The sequence below is a fragment of the Neovison vison genome, chromosome 6 (assembly GCF_020171115.1).
Source record: "Neovison vison isolate M4711 chromosome 6, ASM_NN_V1, whole genome shotgun sequence".
NCBI classification, from domain to species: domain Eukaryota; kingdom Metazoa; phylum Chordata; class Mammalia; order Carnivora; family Mustelidae; genus Neogale; species Neogale vison.
In genome coordinates, this window is record NC_058096.1 from 208703940 (window position 1) to 208724951 (window position 21012).

At 56.4% G+C, this 21012-nt stretch overlaps 1 protein-coding gene across 1 annotated transcript in view; it reads right to left on the reverse strand.

Moving 5' to 3' along the window:
- The window catches only part of LIMD1 (LIM domain containing 1), a 64947-nt gene extending 52101 nt beyond the window's left edge, over positions 1 to 12846 (reverse strand). Inside the window, exon 1 of the mRNA XM_044253741.1 lies at positions 10826 to 12846. Coding sequence (XP_044109676.1) covers positions 10826 to 12218 — 1393 coding nt within the window. The 5' untranslated portion in view covers positions 12219 to 12846. The remainder of the gene's footprint in view (positions 1 to 10825) is intronic.
- Between the last annotated feature and the right edge of the window lie 8166 nt (positions 12847 to 21012).

Here is a 21012-nt window from a genome sequence, read left to right on the forward strand (position 1 = left end):
GCAGAGCCCAATCCCAGAGGGCCTCTCCCACCTCTCTTGCCAGAAACACTGTCTTTCCCTTCTATAAAGATGGCAAGGGGACGAGCGGTCCCCGCTTGTCCTCGCTAGACTCAGAGGTCTTGGAAAACTGGCTCAGCTACCAGCACCACCAGCTCAGACCCCAAAGTACCATCTTCTTCCATCAGAAAAGACCCACTTCAGGGGCTGTGAGAGCCGTCTTGGCCCCTCCTGCAATGGGCGTATGGCCTCAGTGGGCTCGTTTCAGGGGCTGGCAACGGAGCATATTACAATCTTCTTGTTTAAGCATTTGTGGATCAGAACAGCCCCACTGGGCGTGGCCTTCAGATGGGACAACGCAAAGATGCTTTCATATTTGGAGGCAAACAATGATATTAAGTGCCTGCCCAGCCAGCAGTCCGCACAGGCCATACTCCAAATGCTTTAGGAAGCACAGCGGGGATGGACAGAAGAAGTGCAGGCTGCCTGCAAGTTTCTGTTTTCAAGTAGCCACACTTAAAGAGCAAAAATGGGTGAAAGTGGGGTGCCCGGGTAGCTCAGTCAGTTAAGCGTCTGCCTTCAGCTCAGGTCATGATGCCAGGGTTCTGGGATCGAGTCCTGCCTCGAGCCCTCCGCTCAGCGCGGAGTCTGTTCCTCCCTCTGCCTGCCTCTCTCCCTCCTTGTGTGCTCGCTCTCTGTCAAATAGATAAATAAAATCCTTCTTTAAAAATGGGTGAAACTGATTTTAAAGATACAATTTACTTAGCCCAGCACGTCCCAAGTATTCTTGTTTAAACACAGAATCGACATAAAAATATTAACGAGCTATTTTACATTTCTTTCCCCACACCACATCTTCAGATACCCAGACCGTATCTCACACTTGGAGCACATCTCATTCGGACCAGCCACGAGTCCAAGTGCTTGGCTAATGCCTGCGGCTAGCGGCTCCCCAACTCACGGGCACAGATCTCTGCTAACTAATTTAGTCTTCACAATGGCCATGTCCACATTTTCCTGATGGGGAAACTGAGGCACGAGACTGTCGAGGCGTCTGCCCAGGGCAGATCCAAAGCCTACACGCAGTTCCTCAAATTCTACTTTAGTATAATATGAACATCTTCTCAGCTAGGAACACGTCTGCCAGCAGGCCTCCCTGCTTCAGTCCCAACTTCCCCAGGACTTTGGTCCCTGGAGCTCTGCAAAGCTTCTGCCCAGACAAACCCCAGCATCCAACCTCTTCCAGCCCCTCCAGCCCCCGGAAGGCTACCCGAAGCAACTTCCAGCCCGGTGGGAGAATTCATCGGAGTCCCTCCTGGCCAGGGTGAGGTTATGAGGTTACCCTGGTGCTCCTGCCGGCCTAGAACACTCCAGCACCTGCGTGGGAGGTGTGGACCGGCACTGGAGTGCGTGCCCACCCCAGTGGTAACCTCCACAAGCAAAGCCCCAGCCCTTGGGAGGGACTTGGGGACTGTCACCATCCTTCTGTTGGCCACAGGGTTCACTCGCTCATTCGACGAGCACTGTGGGCCGGGCACTGCCTGGGGCCTTGGGACACAGTGGTGAACAGAACAGACACCCCACTCTGAGGGAGCCCACATCCCAGCAGAGGAAGGAAGCTCCGCCGATCCTAATCCTGTCTCCTGTGTACAGTAGCTGTTCCATAATGACTGCAACCGAAGGAGTATGTTCTCTGTGCTTGGAACTGGATGTGGTGATGGACAGAGGTGAGTGAAGGGTCTGGGGTAGAGCTGGGGTGAGGGGCAGGTGACCCCTTGAGGGGTCACACCCACAACCCCCACTTCAGGACTCCAGAGCTCCGTGTATCTAAGCAAGCCAGAAACCACCCAGGTTTTATTTCTTCATTTTCCTTATTTAAGTGGGTCTTTTTATATAGCTCAAGGGGTTTTCCCTCCCCAAAATGTCATTTTGGCTTCGTGATTGAGACGGAGGACGACAAGCATTATTAGGCGCAGGGAGGTATTTCAGAGTCACCCCAGCTGCGAACAGTGCTCTCAGAGGTTCCTCCGGAGGCTCGCAGCCCAGGGAAGAGAAGAGAATTATATGGAGCTCAGGACGTCCAGTGTCCACGAGGTGAGGAATCCAAGGGCAAAAGAACCAAAGCAGGATGCCCAAGCTGGCACAGGCAGGCCGGCCTCCCTCTGTCCTGTCCCCAGCATGTTAACAGTGAAGGGACTTCTGTCGGTAAACGCCCCAGGGGTGCAGCACGGCCAGCCATCAGCTAGGCTGCCCCCTAGTCCATCTTCCTAAATTCAGTACCTCCCTGCCTCATCGGGAAGCAAGGCAAGTCACTGTAGTACGGGCGAGAGGAACAGGACAGGTGACATTTCAGCCATGCAAAAGCTCCACCCCTAAGCCCCGGGGCGAGCTGGGGCCATCCCGTTGGCAGATGGGCCACAGCTGGGCTCCACCCTGCTGGGAGGGAGGCTGAGGCTTGGAACAAAAGCCAAGCTGCTACTACTACCAGAGGGCCTCCGGTCAGCAAGAGGCAAGCGCGCGACTCTCTCCGCACGCCAGAATGACCACCGCGTGCTGTCGCGCCCAGAGCCTGCTGTGACGCGTGCTCACCCCAGACTCAGGGCCCGCATTGTAAGAGGACTGCCCTGTCCACTCGTCCTCAAATTACCAGGGTCAGCCGAAGGGCAGGTACACACTGAACTCAAGGCCCCTCCTCTCCAGCGACAGACGGCCTCGGAGCAGGCTTCCAGAACTTTCTATAGACCGCAAATGCATGTGTGGGGGAGAGAGGACCGAGGTCCCTGACAGGCTCCCAACAGACTTCCAGTAACCGGGAGTAACCAGTCCTCGCTCTCCTGGGACACGCAGAGTTGAGTCACAGACCGAGAAAGAGGAGGAAGGAACTTGGCCAAGTCTCAACTCGTGGCTCTCAAAGCTTAAAAATAGCCTGGCCGCCGACCCCGAAGTATTCCCTTTGAGACACTCCAGCAGAAAGTCTCCAGCCTTCCAACGTGACCCTGATGTTCCGTGTCCAGCTGGTTTCCCTGGGAGGGGACAAATGAAAAACAAAACCTGGAGCCGATATAAATATTTGCTGGCAAGTACTATCCTGCCGTTGACGCGCCCTGGGAATTCTGGAGGCCTGTTTTGTTGTCGGGTAAGGTTTCTGTTCGCTTTGCCGGATGGACTCTAAGTGTCGTTTCGTCCCATGTTTGGTGCCAAGCATCCCTGCCCCGTCCCAGGGTTGACACTGATCCTCAGACCGAGGCATCCGGGCACACCCCTACCCTTGCCCACAATACTCGGGGGTGTCATAAGCTCCCTGAAAGCAAGACCAGCTGGTCCTAACCGACACCTCACAGAGAAACACAAGTCAGCGGGTCCCAGGGATCGTGGGCAGTCAAGGTCACTGCATGGCCTCGGTGTCCTTCTGAGCCTCGTGGTTCCATCTCCGGCCGGCAGGGAGGGGCTGGTGCGGGCACAGCTCCTCCAGCCAGCCCAGGTGCCCCTCCGTGCCCTGCCTCCCTCCACTACAGAAGGGGAAGACCTCAGCCCTGATCGACTCAGGGCTGCATTTCCCCCCGAAAGTTCTCTTATCGGAAAGCCACTGCGTTCCCAGGAGCGGACAGGCAGCGCCACGGTGTTGTCAAGACCTCAGACTCAGCCAGGCTCCTTGATTAATGTGTCCAGCAGGTTACTTAACTTCTGTGTACCTCAGCTGGCCCGCCTACGAAATGGGCCTAGCATAATGGGCTTATCGGAAGGACTGAATAAGCCAATGGCGTGCGATGATTAGAAAAGTGGCCAGTGCGCAGCGACACACTTTAGCACAACTGTTTCAGAGCCATAACCACAGCTACAAATCCCGTCCCCGTCTCCCTTCACGTCCCAACAGAAGCCCCTCCATTCCTCCAACAGACATCCTCCGAGCACCTGCTGTGTGGGCCCCTAATGGGGCCAGGCCCTGAGGTCACTGTCCAGCATCCACAGACCCAGCACCACCAAGGCCATCACGGGAGTCCACGGAGGAAGCCTGGGGGCGCACCAGGGAAAACAAGGCCAGCAAGCCCCGCGGCCAGTGCTACCCGCTGTCCCCCCAACTTGACCCCACGTTTCATTAGAACGAGAGCCTCCAAAAGGCCTCCAGGGTGGGTGACAGACGTAACACCCTGCGTGTGATGCTTTCCTAGAGATCTCTCCTTTCCTCATCCTGCTTTCCTTAGACACACTCTGCAGAGCCCCGTGGGTGACCTCCAGCTGAGTCGATGCTTCTACGTCTGGCCAGAGAGCCAGGAACACGCATATGACGCATCCTGATTCACGGCGGGCTCTGGCTCTGCTCTGGAAACTTCCTGCAGAAAACCACCACACTGATTGTCCTCAGGATGGTAGCACGTCAGTGATTCATGGGTCTTGGTTTAACGGTATGTATTTTCCAGATACCTAAAGTCAAATGATGACCGTTTGCAACAGACAACATAAGTGTAACTAAAATACAAACTTGGGCTTCGCCTCCGTAGACGTCCGGGAGAGGGAGGGAAGGCCAGGCTGTCCAGCCCCCGCCGCCTTTCCGGGCTCTCACCGCTACTGACATGGATGCTCCCCCATCCCTGGATTACTCAATCAGCTAACAGCCAGGCCTCCGATGGGACCCAGAGCCCCAGACACAGCGCTTAGGGCCAGGATAAGCCCTCAGAGGAAGAACAGCTTGCCCACCGCCATGCCTGGGCCTCCTGGTGGGATCAGGCCCAGAACACCTGGTTTCCTCGTGTCCCAGGTGGCAGTCATAAGTCAAAAGACATAAAGAAGGGGCACTGGGGCGGCTCAGTCAGTTAAGCATCCAGCTCTTGGTTTCGGCTCAGGTCATGAGCTCAGGGTCGTGGGATCGAGCTCCGTGCTCTGCTTGGGATTCTCTCTCCCTCTCCCTCTGTTCCTCCCACTCATGTTCCCATTCTTGCTCTCTTGTTCTCTCTCTCTCTAAAATACAGATAAATACATCTTAAAAAAAAAAAAGATATAAAGAAATATGTTCGTTTTTAACCCTCTGGCAAGAAACTGTCCTGTCAGAAGATCAGCTTCATGGCGTGGATTATTAATAGAAAAAACAAGGCATTCTTTCCTGGTCACAGAGGAATAGAGCAGAAACATACTGTCCCGAGGAGGCAGGACGGCAGAGAGACAGCGTGATGGGACCTGGCCGATGCCGTGGGAACCTGACGTCGGGTTCCAGCTGGAGAACCCCCTTTTCCGGGTGTGGGGTCGCAGGGGCAGGCACATTCTAGGTGGGCCAGAAGGACGCTGGCTGGGGAAGGGCAAAGACAAGGAGCCTGGGGAGGTGGGTGGGGGGGTGGGGGAGGAGTTCCAGGAGCTGGGGGCCCAGCAGGGAGGATGGTGTGATGGAGGGCCGTGAGCTCAGCGTGGCTCCCTGGCCACAGCGAGGGAAGCGCGGGGTCACCGCCAGCCACGTTCTGTGCCTCCATCTGGTGACACGGGCACGTTCACGTTGCGGGCACCTACGGTAGGCATATCCTGTACCTCCCTAGAAAAGTAAACACGATATGCCTTCCTGATTTTGAGAAGGAGGTTTCTAAAGGACCGGGGGTGTCTCTCTGTCCCAGGACTGAGGGGCTGGATAGGCAGAACCAGGGTCTTGGGTGGCATTTACGAGAGTTACCAGAGGCTCAGAAATTCACTTCAACATCAATGAAAGCCAGGCTTCAGGTAGGTCCACCCTGTGGCCCGGAGTCTTTGGAAGGAATCTAAGGGCCCAGGGGAACCACGCTTGGTCCTGAACCAGATGTTTCTTGTACCTTCTCTTCTACTTCAGCCCCTGGTTTGGCTTTACTGAAATGCCTGATATTTAGCGGGGGTGGGGGGGGGTGTCACAGGGACCTCTAGGGTACATGCAGGCCTCTTGTCCTAGAATTCTGGGGAGGAGGGCTACCCTATTACAGGATTGCCAGAAGAGCGCTCTGGAATCACCCCCAATGTTTCATCCGGGGCTAGAGGTAAGCCCCACATTTCAAGCATCTGCTGCTCATGAAGTCAGACAGGGCGTGCTTCAAAGGGCATTAGGACCATCCGCGTGCCGCCCGAGGTCTGCGAGACTGTCTGCTGGAAAGGAGCCGCTAGGACAGTTACACAGTCCTGGTCTGGAAGGCGGTGAACGAACCTCGTGGCTTCTAGTCATAAGACATCAAGTGTGACGGGCTCCTTGGCCCCCGGCAGGGGCGGGGACATTCCCGGGCGGAGTCACACCTGTTTACTGGCTCCCAAGCACCAGGCGGGTCTGCGGCTGCAACCGGAAGGCCCACCGGAAAGAGGAAAACTTTGGACAGAGGCAGCCTCTTCTCTCTGTGCAGGGTGGGGAGGAGCCTGCCCACCCACTCGCAGGGTGAGGGAGACCCCCCCAGCCAACCTCTTCTGGCCTCTCCACCCCTGATGCCCGACCACGTCTGGCAGAGCTGCCTCCACTTGACCTGGTGCCCTCCCGGGGGGGCGTTAGCAGTGACGATCCCCAGGCCCACAGGCCAGAGGGAAGGCACAGGTCCTCCAGGCTCAAAGCCCACGACGCCCCCATGGCAGCTGTGTGCAGAGTGAAACCGGCGGGACAAACAGAGCAACAGACCAGCGGGTCCCCTATGGGAGGCGTCAGAGCCCTCTTGGTGCGATACACCACTACTCATGTAGACCCGTGTGGTCTTGAGCAAGTCATGGGCCTCAGTTTCTCCACCGGGAACAGAGTACTGGCATCTAACTGTGAAGGGTAACGCAGGCCACATCCCCAAAGCCTAGTGTGCCACGGGCCCTAGACAGACGGTGGCCAGGATCGGTCACGGAGCCCAAAGGTCACTCCTAAAGGGGTCTTATCTGCCTGAGGACAGGAGGGGGACAGGGGGCTGTGGCGGTCACTTTGAGGTGGGGGACCTCGCCCGTCCTTCCCTTGGGCTCTGCCCCAGCTGCACGGGGCTACCTCAGCCAAGGTCGAGGCCAGGGCGGCCGACACTTAATGACCAACCAGGGGGGGGGAGCGTGAAGGCCTGGATAGCTCCCCCGAACTCAGGACGCTTCTGAAGGGCTTCTGCAGCTCTGTGCTCCCTGTGGGGCGGGCCCAGGCCCATGAGGCCTGCACTGCGGCTGGAGCCCTCCTCTGCCCGTGTCCTTCCCCTCCTCCCCAGGGCTCCCCCTTGGGAGCCCCCTACACGCTCCAATGTCTGAATCTGCTTCCCGGGAAACCCAGGCCATCACAGGTGGCTTCTTTGTATCCTTTTTCCTTCGGAAAGGAGGCGGGAACCCCTGTGAGAAAGACAGTGGATGGAGGAAAAGGCCAAGAAAGAGTCAACAAAAGCACGGCGACCTCTTCCCTTCCTCTGCAGTGTAAACAGTGGTGTTAAAGCCGCAGCTGCACAGGGCACTGGGCAAAGCAGCAACCCTCACCAAGCAGCATCAAGAATCTGTCCTGGTCTCTTTCCTCACGGGCACAAAGACACAAAGAGGCCACAGAGGAGGAACAGCGAAGAAAAGGGAGGCAGGGGGAGAAGGAGCCCCTGGGACCACAAGGTACCAACCCCACAAAGACGGCCAAGGAAAGTGCCAGAAGCATCCTTGGAGACAAGCAAGTCAGTTACCGGAAACTGAGGTGTCTTCAGACCTAAGGGTCCTCAAAGGCAAGAGCAGGGATCCAGGAGCTCTTCCCACAGTGGAAACACCGACAGGGACACCTCCGTTCGCCCCAGGAAGGGGCCCACGTAACCAGCCCAAACATCGCCTTTGCTTGGCTCCCGGCTGGACCTGTATCAGCCCTGATGGTCATGGTCACCTCACCCCGCCTCTCGCAGGCAAGAGCCCTGTAGCCATAGATACTCTTCTATTTGGAAGTAAAATCTCCTCCTAATTCAAGAAACGCAGGGTGTTGGGCAGACACGTTCTCTCAAAGAACACTGGATCATCGGAAGGGAAGACCTCCGTGTGCGGAGCCCCTCAGCAGGGCCGGACGCTTCGCACCACAGATGGGTAGGAAGGTGACCTAGAAACAGGAGGTCCCCCAGCAGGGTGAGGCCAAGAATTGACCACCAGAGGCTCCGATGAGAGACTTCCTCCTTGGCCACACAGCCGGCCACGGAAGTGCCAATAGAGACTCGGCCACCAAAGCAGGTGCGAGGCAGGTGCTCTCCTGTGTGCGGGGCAGCGCGGGCCCCGGACCAACTCTGCAGACAGCAACTAGAAAGGGCACCCCGTTTCATGGCAGAGGCAAAGAGCAGGCAGGTGGATGGCATGGAGTGTGGAGACTCACACGCACACACATACACACACACACGTACGTATATTCATCACACCTGGGGCACTGGACTAGGAGCCCAGGCTTCGGGAAGGACACTCACTGTTCACTGCTCAGGTTTTGTGAGAGTGTGTGTGTGTGTGTGTGTGTGTGGTCTTTGGAGTTTTCTATACATGAAGGTCATGCGTAGGCAAAAATTAAATATGACTCCATTTACATGATCTACCCAGAATGGGTAAATCCACAGAGACAGAGCACATATGGTGGCTTCCAGAGGCTTCCAGAAGGAGGAAGAATGGGGAGCGACTGCTTTTTATGGGTATGGGGTTTCCTTTCGGGGTGACAAAAATGTTTTGAGACTATTAGAGTTGGTGTTTGTAAAACACTGAATGTACTAAATGCTACTGAACTGTTTACTTTAAAATGGCTAATTGCGTGGTGTGGGATGTTCATCTCAATTAAAAATAAAAACCAAATCCACAAAAAAATAAATAAATACAGACACGAAACAGCTTTCTGCATCTGTGCATGGGAGGCAGCATGGCGATGCTGGTTAAGAGCATGGGTACAGTGTCTGAACTGGGGGATTCCAATCCACATCTATGCCCAGCACCCCACCTGGGAGGCCTCGGTTGAGTGATCTGACTTCCCCAGGCTTTATCGTCCTAGTTGATGAAACAGGTCGAATGACAGAACCTGCTTCCCAGGGTCGCTGCAACTAGTAAATTAAATGGTAGAAGGTAATTGCCCAGCGTGGGACCAGGTGCAGACCGGCCCCAGGGCCTTTGCCCCTACTGTCTGCCCACCCAGAACGCCTTCCCCCAGGGCAGATGCTGCCTCCCCCAGGCTTTTCCTCCAATGCCACCTTCCTGATGGGGCGATCCCTGACCTCCTGCCTTAAAACCCGAAACATCTCTGCCAACACCAGCCCGGAGGCTCCACCCCCTCCTCCACCTGTATCTCTCCCCAGGATTTGATTATTTATCTGGTCCACCTGCCGTCTCCTTCCACTGCCCTGTCTGTCCTGTTCTCTGTGTGTGCCAAGGCCTTGAACAGGGCACAGAGCCCAAGGCAGGTGCTCAATAAACACATGTTGAATGACTGGTGTTAGCAAACACCTCCGCCCCGATCCCCTGTGTGAGCCTGCCTCCCGGACAGAGGAAAACGGCTGTTTTGTTGTTTAATCAGCCCAGAATTAAAAATTAAGTACCAGTTTGCAGTTAAAAGTCACAATATTTCCAGTAAGCATTATTTGCCAAGGGGGGACATCTGCAAAGGGAAAGAGACAGACAGCAGCCAGACGGTGCCGTATGCTCAGAAACACAAGCCAACGAAGTCACCCCAACCTCCGAGCGCCCTTTGTGCCATGAGAGCTGGTCCCATGAGTCTTCGGGAGGATACGGACCGCCGTGTGGCCATGCTCGCCCAGGACCCCGTCCCTCCTAGCCCCTCAGGCCATAGCCATTTGCAGAGAACTGACAGCCGTTAAGGGGTTCCCCAGCCCTGCCCTCCTCCAGGGGGGGCCTAGCGGGCACCCTCCTGGGACTCAGCTTCCCAAGGGCCTCAGGCCTCAGAGTGGGGAGATCGTGTCCCCAATTCTCCAGAGTTCAAAAATGGGGGGGGGGGAGACAAAGACCCTCAGACTCTGCTAAAAATAGGCTTTCTAGTTCGTTCTCCTATGAGACCACGACATCGTGACTCCACAGAACAAGAGAGCCGCTTTCTCACGGCTTCCAAACCGGGGCAGGGCAAAAGAAAAAGCTGAAGCTAGCAGTTGCCAACAGTTCGAGGTTCGAACAAGACTAAAACAAGCCCCCGAAACTGTGAGTAAAACCAGCAAGGAAGCCCCTCCCAACCCATCAGGTGCCGGGGCTGTGTGTGTCCCCTGGCTGTGGGCTGGAACCCAGGCTGGGGGCTGAGTTCTTTGGAGACACCTGGTCCACAGGTCTCAAATTTCCTGGAGAGTCAACACATCATTCGCTTTCTAACCAGTTCCTGGGTGAAAGGATGCTGCTGGTCTCAAGACTACACTTTGAGAACCACTATTGCTCGAGAGCAAAGCCTTCCACGTTAATCTTGCAATGGCACACAGGACCTACACACAGGACACACACACACACACACACACACTCCTGCCCAAACACGGGTCCTCAAACAGCCAGACCCACCAGTGGATGGAACCCAGCGGGGTGCCTGGACCCCAGAAGCTGCTCGCATTCAATTTCCTGCACAAGCCCGTCCCTGCGAGAGGTTCTGGGGCACACCCGAAACCCCTGAAACCTGAAGGCACAGCATTTCCCTTTTTGGAGAGCCATCACGAGCCATCCTGCCCCGCGCCCCCCCCCCCCGCACGTGGGTAACTCCCAGCTGCAAGATCCGCTTTCAACTCAAGGATACTTTCAAGTTTCTGAATCTGAAGCAGCAGCCAAAAGAGGAAACCGCACATTAAAAAAAAAAAAAAAGGCGTGGCACTGATGGGCAGCTGCAGCATCCCTGATGGGCAGGGAGCACCTTCCTAAACACAGGGACCTCGTCACCCATGGTGGGCAACGCCACACATCTCTCACTCACCAAAGTAATCGGCCTTCGGGTGTGCGTCCATTTCTCGCTCCAGACGTTGGGTTAGGGCTTCTAATTTCAACTCGGCAGCGGAGGGCCCGAGCTCGGGGCCTGGGACGAGGGTCTGGCAGGGCAGCCTCACCCTGGGGGGGCTGGGGCTCTCCGGGAGCGCAGGCCCCAGGCTGCCATCTGACGACCAGCCAGGGGGACCTTCTTTACAAGATGACTCGGGCGGGGTGGACATCGCTGGGTGGACAAGGCTGGTGGGGCTGAGCTTGGGACCAACGCCAGGGTCTGTGCAGATTGGCTTGGGACCCAGCCCAGGGGCCGCACCCGACGGCATACTGTCCACGCTGGCTGGTGAGGATGATGAGGCCGAACTAGAAAGGTAAGATTTGGGTCCGTCTTGGAACCAGACTTGAGGGTCCACCGTGGCTTTGGGCAGCGGGCCTGAAACCTCACTGCCCACCCCCGAGTTTGTTCTTGGAAGAGCTCCTTGGCTGGGGCAGCTCTGGGCCAAGGGGGCTAAGAAAGAGGAGGTCCTGGGCGGAGGGGGCCCTACCATGGCCCCATTCTCTGGGCCTGGGGAAGAAAGGCCAGGGCTCACCCGCGAGGAGGAGGAGGTAGTCCAAAGCCCAGCCGGCTTCTCGTCACCGCGGCCACCAGCGCCATCCTGGCTGCTCTCAAATGACCTGCTGGAGCTCAGGGACAGCTGAGGCTGGTACAGGGGATGGTCCCTGGAGGGTTTGGGCAGTGGTGCATCCGTCCCTGGGGAGCCAGGCCACCCACTCCCTGCGCCCGGCCTAATGCCGGGGGACACTTGGGGTTCATCAGCCCACTTTGGGCTTGCCAAGGAGAGGTTGTCATAATAGTCTCCGTGGGTGAGGCAGGAAGGGTCCTCACAGGAGCCCAGTGGGCGGAAGCCAGACATCTCCCAGCCTGCCAGGCTCTCCTTGGAGCCATAGTCCTGGCTGCCGTGACTTGCGCTGCGGGCATATGTCCTGGCCCTCTGCTCCTGGGGTGGGTATGAGGGCTGCCCGGGGGCGACAGAGGGGGCTGTCCCAGGACCCACCGTGGAGGCAGCGAGAGGGGGCTTGGCAGCACCATCCACGGTCAGCTTGCTGCTCACACCAGCGTCCCGGCGGGCCTGTGGGCCCGTGGGGGCCCCACCATTGACTGGGCCCCTGCTCCCCCTGGGCAGGGTCTCCTCCTGCAAGAGCTGTTGCTGCTGCTGGAGGTGGATCTTGGCCATTTTGGTGGCAAACACCCGGCGCGTTTCCTCAAACTCAGGGTTGTTGCCTGCCCCCTTGTCCACTCGGAAGAGTCCATCCTTGGAGGCCTCGTACATATTCAGGTCCTCGATGAATTTACTGGCCTCCAGGCCCAGGTCCCCATACTTATCCATGTCGCAGACGGGTATCAAAGCCCAGCGCAGGTGTCCGGTGTGTGTGGTGGAGGGGGTGGGGGGTTGGTTGCTAAAGACCGGCAGGGGCTCAAGTCCAGCCCAGGACAGGTAAAGCCTTCCACGTGCCCGGCGTGAGAGTCATGACCCCAGGCCTCAGAGTCCGGCAGAAGTTGAAGCCTCAAGGCCAGATGGACTGAGTTTGCTTCCAACTCCCTTTCCCCTCATTGGTGTCCACGTGGGGGCAGCCGGTGGCACTTCCCCGTCCCAGCCTGCTGTGCGTTCTCTTCTCTTTTTCCAAATCGTAAAAGGAAAAATAGGGGAAAAAAAAAATCTGCTCCGTAAGCAATGAAACTTGGAAACCGACGACTCGAGCAGCCGCTGGACGGGGCCGGGGTGCCGTCCGCGGGGCGGAGAAGGAGGAGGCCGCGGCACTCGCCGCAGCAGACGCGCGGGCGGCGGGACGCGCGGGCTCGTCCCGGGCGCTGGGTGCTCGCGGCTCCGGGCCGGGCGCGGAGAGGGACGCGGAGAGCTGCGCACGGGCCGGCCCGGGCCGGGCAGGAAGTCCGCTGCAGGCGCGAAGGGCGGCCTATTGTCCGATGGCGGAGGCGGCGGCCCGGCGCGCGCGGGCCGGAGGACGGCGGGACGCGGAAGTGAGCGCGCCGGACGCAGTCCCCGCGGCTCGGTGGCCGGCCGGGCACGTCCCGGGCCTCGAGGAGGCGGAGGCGGGGGAGTCGGCCGAGGGGCGGGGTCGGCGGCGGCGGCGGCGGCGGCGGGCGGGCGCCCCGGGGCGGGCCTGCGCCTGGCCGCGTGGCCCCAGCCCGCACCCCGGCCGGGCTGGGGGACTCGGGGCCGGCGTTAGCGCCGGCCAGCAGGCATCGCGCGGGGGCTTCCCCTGTCACCGCGGCCCCCGGCGACCCGGGCCCCGCTCCAGTGCTTGGGCCGGGCCCCGCCTCTGGCGGCGCTGGGCGGGGTGGGGGGTGGGGTGGGGAGGTGGCCTCCGCGCGGAGACCGCTGGCAGGCGGCCGGGGCAGCCTGCGGGGTACGCGACGTGCCACTCGGAGTTTGCGGGAGTCTCGTGGGCCCGTGCTCCTCGCCCCACCGTGCCTCAGTTTCCCAGCGTGGGGCAGTCAAACCCGTGTGCCGCCCGGGGCCGCCTCAGCCCGGACCGAGCCATCCTCTCGGCTTGCCGGAGGTGCGCGATCGGAGGCCCGGGACGTCACCCGGGGCTGGCCCGAAGTTCTAACAGGTGGGCAGATTAAGGCACAGACTAAGTAGCGTCCGAGATGCCATCGTGGGAGCCCAGGTCCTCTGAAAGGGGGAAAAGAAAAAAGTCACATTATTCCCCGGAGTGCGGGCGTTTAAGGCTCTCAGTGAAGCAATAAAAACAATAAAAAATACAATAAAATAAAAACAAGCGCCTCCTTATTCATATGGGGATTCCTGACCCGCCTCCCCAGGTTCGCGCGACCGGGGGATGCGGGGCGCGGCGCGGCGTGGGGTAGGGGGTAGGGGGGGCCGCTGGGCCTGACTCCAGGGCGCCCCCTCATGGTCCCGCACTCCCTGTACCAACTCAGAGGTGACTCTGGAGAGGTGCCCTTTCGCACAGGGCAGCCAGAGTGATCCTAAGGCAAATACCAGACCAGTCAGTTCCCTGCTTAAACCCTCAATGCTTTCCTGGGCTTAGACTGAAATCAGTTCTCTACCAGGGCCTTCCCCAACCTAATTTGGGAGCTTTTTGTTCCACACACCGTCCTCCTCCCCCGTGCTGCAGCTGCAAGAGCTTCCTAGTGCCTGCCCAGAGTCTGACCTTGAACTTCCCTAGTTCATCATTCCCATGTCTGCTGAAATCATCTCCTCCTAGAGGCCTTTTTAGGCACCTTCTTTATTTTCTGATCAGTCCTGATCACTATTTATAATTCTTTTTCTGCTTACATGCCATGTGTTTGGTGGGCAGGTGGTTTTCCACCTCCTTAGATGGGATCTGTATGCCCAGTGCCTAGTACATAGTAGTACCTGATGGTACTGAGGCAAGGAGCCCGATGCAGGACTCGATCCCAGGACCCTGGGATCATGACCTGAGCCAAAGGCAGACACTTAACCGACTGAGCCACCCAGATGTCCCAATACATAAACTTTTTAAAAAGTTGCCCACAATCCCCCTGTTCAGAGATGATGATGATGATGATGAATTCAGTAATATATAATATTCAATAATCCTTACCATTAATAACTGGGCGTTCTCACAAGGTGAGTGACAGGCATCTGAACTTTCTGGAACAGTGGTTCTCAGAGTATGGTCCCGGAGCCAGCAGCATCAGCATCCCCTGGAACTGGTCTAAACCTGTGGTTCCCAAACTTGAACGTGCATCAGAATTCCTTAGGGAGCTTATTAAACACCGGTTGCTGGGACCTACCACCAGTTTCTGATTCAGTGGTTCTAGGGTGAGGTCTAAGAATTTGCATCTCTACCTAGTTCCCAGGTGATATCGATGAAGGTTCAGGTACCACCCTTGAGAACCACTGGTCCAGAGTCCCCATTTCCATGCTTCCTCTCGGTGCACAGAACGGTGAGGGTGTCTATCAGAGTAGAAAGCTATGACCCGCATTCCCTGACCCTGCGAGTACTGGGGTGTAGCTGACAAAGTCCTAGGAGCACATGCCCATTCCTGTGCGAAGACCAACAAGCTCAGAGCCAGGTTCCTGGGTGTTTGGTTCTAACAGCTGGATACCCGGTATTAGAGCCACAGACACCTGCCAGGGCCTCTTGTAAACCAGTTTTCTCATTTGATGCTAACTTGGCGGCAGCACCTGGGCCCCTCAGCCTTGGTCCCAACCCTCATTTTGCCTTGCCTGGAGGGCTCAGAAGCCATGAGTTTTACTCCCATCCCCACTGCAGTTCTAGAAGCTACTGCACTCTTTCCACCCAATAATACAGACACCTGAACCCGCCTTCTTCATATTTCCCCACCAGACTGGCTTGTCCCCTCTCGGTCCATGGAATACCTTACACCTTTACAAAGCAGCTTGGAAAAACGGCACCCCATGCGCCTCAAGCCACGTAATATACTATACTATTGGGGAGAGGTACTCAGACCTGGCCAGCAGCCCACTGGATATTTTACCACTGCTGTTTAATATTTAAAAGACAGACGTGTTTTCCCTTTCTGTGCCCAACATTTAGAATCCCACCCACGATTATTTCCTACAGGCCAATTTTGTCTGTTCTGTGTGTTTGGAAACATCTGTTGATTCGAATCTCAAAATATGGGTTAATGCCTTGCGCATCAGTTGTTTAAAAAGCAAAAGTACCGAAGAGCTCGGTATTTGCATCGATCCGTAGGCAGAGCATGGATGATTTTGTTTTCGCGTTTACAGATAATGTTTTGTTTTGTTGGCTGAGAAATGTTCCATATTCTGTTTTACCAGGACAGCCATTCCAAGGCAGTAATCATTCCCCATGGTCCTGCCTGGAGATCCAAGGGCATGACCAACACGCAGTTTTCCTTTGGTCTTGAAACTTATTTTCATGAGCACATGGATGTAAAAATGACACGCCCTCAGGGTGCCTGGGTGGCTGAGTCAGTGAGGCGTCCTGCTCTGGATTTCTGCTCAGGTCATGATCGCAGGGTCAGGAGGTGGAGCCCGGCATCGGGCTCCGTGCTGGACAAGGAACCTACTTGAGGTTCTCTCTCCTTCTGCTCCCTCCTCCCCAAAAAAGTGCCCGCGCATGCACATACTTGTGAAATGTGGAATTTTCAACTTGACCTGCCCAGAATCTCAGTAACATCCATCATTTCCTGTACCTCCCCAGCTTCAAACCCTCCAGCAGCATGCCGAGTCACCCTGAGAACAAGACCCCCACCTTGACCCCATGTGATGGGGCCTCTTGCCACCTGTGCCTACCTCCTAATCCCCCTCTAACCCCACTTCTTCCTCCACTCCAGCCCCACTGGCTTCCTCACCGTCCTCCACCCATGCCCTCACCTGGCTTTCATTCACTCATTGAACAATATTACTGAGCGCCTAGGATACCCCAGACCCTTTTCCAGGTGCTAAGGATACAGCTGTGAAAAGAATAGCCAGATGTGCCTGTCCTGTCTGGACTTAACATCCCAGTGGGATGGGCTGGACAATAAACAAAGCAGATACATGCCTGGTGGGGGACCTGAGCAAGTGAGGAGAGAGGCGGCCAAAGATGAAACCAGGAAGAGCATGGGAAGGAGACGCCATCTTGAATACACAGTCAGGGACGGTCTCCCTGGGCACAGACTTGAAGAAGAGCAAACTGTAGAAGCCTCAGGAGTTTTGTTGGGTAACGTGGAATAGGGGGGAATGCCCTCAAGAGAGGCTGCTTTAGAGGTGTTTTTGTTTTTGTTTTTCCAGTATGGGAAATGGTACATGTTTCTCTGCTGATGGGAATTGCCCACTGAGGTAAATGGGAGTTGGGGGAGGAGAGTTGCTCTTGGAGGAGAGAGAGGGGGGAATGTTGGGAGGGACTTGCCCGCACACCAGAGGGGGCTGGGCTCCATTGCATATTTTGTCCATGGTAACAGAGAGGATGGGGGCAAGGATCAGGTAGGTAGGTACCTAAGATGTTGGAATCTTGGACCGGTATGTGGCTCTTCTGATTACTCTTAGTTTTCTCAGTGAAAGAGGAAGTAAGGAGAGTTAGCTGAGAGGGGAGGCCAGGGGAGCTGCCGCTGGGAACCGGCCATCTAGAGGAGTAGGAGAGTGAATGGCCTGGAGAAGCATGGAAGCTTCCCTCTCATTCCCAACCCCCACCCTGAGATCTGGGGCATGGATTCCAATGAGGCCAGCCAGCACGGTGGCGTGGTTTTCCCTAGCCCAGGTTCAGTTGCCCAGACGTGGGCATGAGGTAGGTGAAGAGCTGGGTCCAACCAGGGCGGGCTTCTGCCAAGTGAGTGCAAAATAAGCAGCGCGGGCAAGACCGTTGCCCCTTCTCCCGCCTCCACCCCCCACCCCCCGCCCATGTCCCACATCCCTGTGATTCCCTGGCTTACAACCCTCACACCTGCCCTCAGGGGTCCCTTCTCCCAAGTCCTTCTCCACTCCCCTTCTCCAGCCCCATCCGCACCTGACACAGCCGTGAACGCCTGTCTATTCACTAGGGTGCAAACGTCACCGGGCTATGGGCTATTGGTCGTTCTGCTCATTGCTACATCCCAGGAACCTGGAATGATGCTGGGCACATGGGAGCCCCCCCCCCCCAGAATGCTTGGTAAATACATCAGAAAAGGGGCTACAGGCATCATCGTCAATAGGCGGACAAAATTCGTTGGACTTAACCGTGACCCAGATTTGGAGAGACAAAGAGGAGGCCGTAATATTGCCCTGGTGACTTTGTGGGTCCCTGCAAACCTTCTATAGAGCTTGTCAATTACCTGGTACCAAGTGTATGATCTGCGTCATAGATTCCCTATCTCGCTAGTCAAGAGTATGACTGTTCGTAAATGTGTGTGTATTTGAATGCATAAAGGATATTGGACGGAAGATTATCTGTTTGCAAGCATGCATGTTTATTTATTATATAGGTGAATTGTGGGATAAAGGGCATTCGCAAACCCCTAATCCAAGAGACTGCGAACAGTCAGCGGTGCCCGGCCAGCCTGCGAATTACCAAGGGGCCTGTGAGGCAAAGGGCCCCCGTCTTTAGACAGAGCCCTGCTTATTTTGCAGTTAACTGAAAGGGCCTTTCTGTCGCTTTTGCTTGGCTGTGGGGAATGTCCCTGCACACAAAGCTGTGTGTGTCCCAAAGCTGGAGGGCCACTTCAGGGAGAGCTCTGAAAAGAATCTTTATATGTCGTTTGAACAGATGGATGAAGAATTAAGAACCCAGGTTTCTCGGAGCCCTTTCCATTCCCCTGATGCCCTGAGCCGGCCAGGAGACCTTGGCGGCCCCCCCCAACCCCCACCAAATCTGTTTCCCAGAACTCGGGCTGCTCTGGCCTCGGGTTTCACTGTGGAATTAACCTGCGGATGGAGAGAAATAGACATGATGAAGGCCTTTTTCTGGTGCTTTCAGTCGTGATCATCTGCCCTGGAATGCTGCCCAGGCCAGACCCAGATATTCGGACCATGACCTTGCCCTGTGTGGCGGCTGGAGCTCACCCTCCGCTGGTCTCAGGCCTGTACCCCGGACCTTGCACCACACCGGAAGGCCCAGCTGCAGGCATGTGCCTGGCCCCAGGGCCCCACATGGCTCCCACATACCCCCAGGGGAGAGGGGCCCCCACCCCTGGCCGTGGTCCAACCCCACCCAGGGCCATCTGCTCTGGGCGCCGCCAAAGACGGTTCACAGGACACAGTGAACTGGAGTGCTCCTTTAGAATCAGCTCCAACGTCTGCTTCCTCTTTGTGACTTTTTTTTTTTTTAAGATTTTATTTATTAATTTGACAGAGAGAGAGAGAGAGAGAGATCACAAGTAGGCAGATCACAAACGGGGGGGGGGGAAGCAGGCTCCCCGCTGAGCAGAGCCCGATGTGGGGCTCGATCCCAGGACCCTGAGACCATGACCTGAGCCAAAGGCAGAGGCCTCAACCCACTGAGCCACCCAGGCGCCCCTCTCTGTGACTTTTTAACAAGTAATACATGCCTACAGCTTCAAATGCAAAAGGTGTCAATGAGCACTGAATGAAAAGGCAGTGTCCTCCCTCCCGTGGAGCCCAGCCCAGCGGTGGCCCCTCCAGAGACAGCCACCTTATGACCAAAATACACTGGCACGATGTTCACATCTTCTTGTCTTTCTTTTCTGTGACACAGAAAGTTCCACGCCCTGCCTCTTGCCTTGTGCCCCCGACAGGGCCCTTGAAAACCTTTTCACATCACTTTGCACACAGCTAGCTGCTTCGTTCTCTCAGAAGCCTGATGCTTCGCTCTCTGGCTGAGTCATGGACTTTTTATTTATTTATTTAAGATTTTATTTTTTTATTTATTTGACAGAGAGAGATTACAAGTAGGCAGAGAGGCAGGCAGAGAAAGAGAGGAGGAAGCAGGCTCCCTGCTGAGCAGAGAGCCCGATGCGGGTCTCGATCCCAGGACCCTGAGATCATGACCTGAGCCGAAGGCAGCGGCTTAACCCACTGAGCCACCCAGGCGCCCCTGAGTCATGGACTTTTTAAATCCGAATCTGTGACTCGGGTCGTTCTGTCCACGCTCCTGCCAGTCCACACACGGCAGCAACGGCTCCCTCGCACGCCACATCACGCCTGCGCTGGCATGTCTGTGAGAAACTCAGGAGGCAGGCGTGTTCCCGAAAACTCCACCGTGCTGCGGAAATGACTGGTCGCCTGGATCTCTTCACTGACCCCAAGGAAGTCTGCACCTGCCTGGCACCACTCTCGACTCCAGAGATTTGACGGTGTTGAATCCCCTTAAAAGCTAATCAGAGACGTCCTTTGTATTGAAGAGGGAACTGAGGCACAGAGGAGCTAAGTTCTGCCACCGGGAGGCAGTGGATCAGGGAGGGATACCAGGCAGCCCGGTCTTGTGCCAGACCACCTGTCACGACATGATCACCTGAGTGTTTGCTCGGCTACCAAAGCCCCTGCAGCTGCCTCCAGCGTGTGTGTATCAGCGGATGTCTGCCTCCCCAGTCAGCAGGGGAACCACGTCTTCTGTTCCCAGCACCACTGTGTACTCAGGGGAGGCTGGGCTGCAAGCTCCCTGAGGGCCGGGACCAGGTCTGCCTGTTCTAGGGATCTCACACACTGTTCAATGAATTATTACTGAATGAATGGGGATCGTCCTGGGTAACTAGGATGCCAATCAGAGCTGGCCGTCCTGCGGTGCTAAGAGCTCGCATAAATTTCCTCCTTGAATTTTCACAACAGCTCAGAGGGTAATCCTCTTACGATGTCTACTTTACAGATGGAGAAACAGAGGCTCACGGGGCACGCACCATTCCGAGAGAGGAAAGAGCCAGAAAATGAGGTTGAGGTGAGCGGCCGGGGAGGCAGGAAGAGAAGAGAAGAAAGAGCATCTGGGAAATTGAGAGAGGAAGGTGGAAACATGTCCACGCGCCGTGCCACGGGAGGTCACTGGCGAGGCCAGCTTCCGTGGCGAGCGGCACGACGTCCCCCGGGGCTCGTGGTCTGGGCCTGCATCTGTTTTATGTGGGGAATAAGAAGTGGGTAACTCCAGAAGGGCAGAGGACGTGGGGAGGTTCGTTCCCTTTGTAAAGCAACACCAAGAAGGAAGACGTGCCCGTGACATTTTCATTCATCGGCGTGGTCAGCGTGGTTGGGTGTGAGCTCAGAAGAGGCACCTCTCCACTGGAGGGGCAGCCCGGGGAGGAGCCTAGAAGCTTCCGAGGAGTCAGACTGAGGGTCTGGGTGCAAAGCAATGCCCCCATCTGTGATCTGGGAGTGGTGAGCCCTGGAGACAGGAGGGAAGAATGCCCTGTTTATTTTCACCTGCCTCCTTTCACGCCGGCTGACGTCTTCATGCCACTCTGTCCCCTCCTTTCGGCCTCCGCCAAACGTGCAGCCCTAAGGCCACAGCTCTGCGTCATGCTCAGTCTGTGGAGACCATCAATGGGTCCCCATCTATGGCGACCTCAAAAGGGGAAATACTGGGAAGCAGAAAATGCTCACAATTGTCAAAGTCTGTTTAAAAAAAAAAAAAAAACCAAAACCCAAACATGAAAAAGATTTGCTCCATGGCCTCTGAGGGCTGTGGATGGACCATAAGGCATAGCGGGCGTCCACAGAGCACTCGCCACATCTGAGGGCTGGTCAGAGTCACTATTTTTTTTTCTTGTCACAATAAATGAGC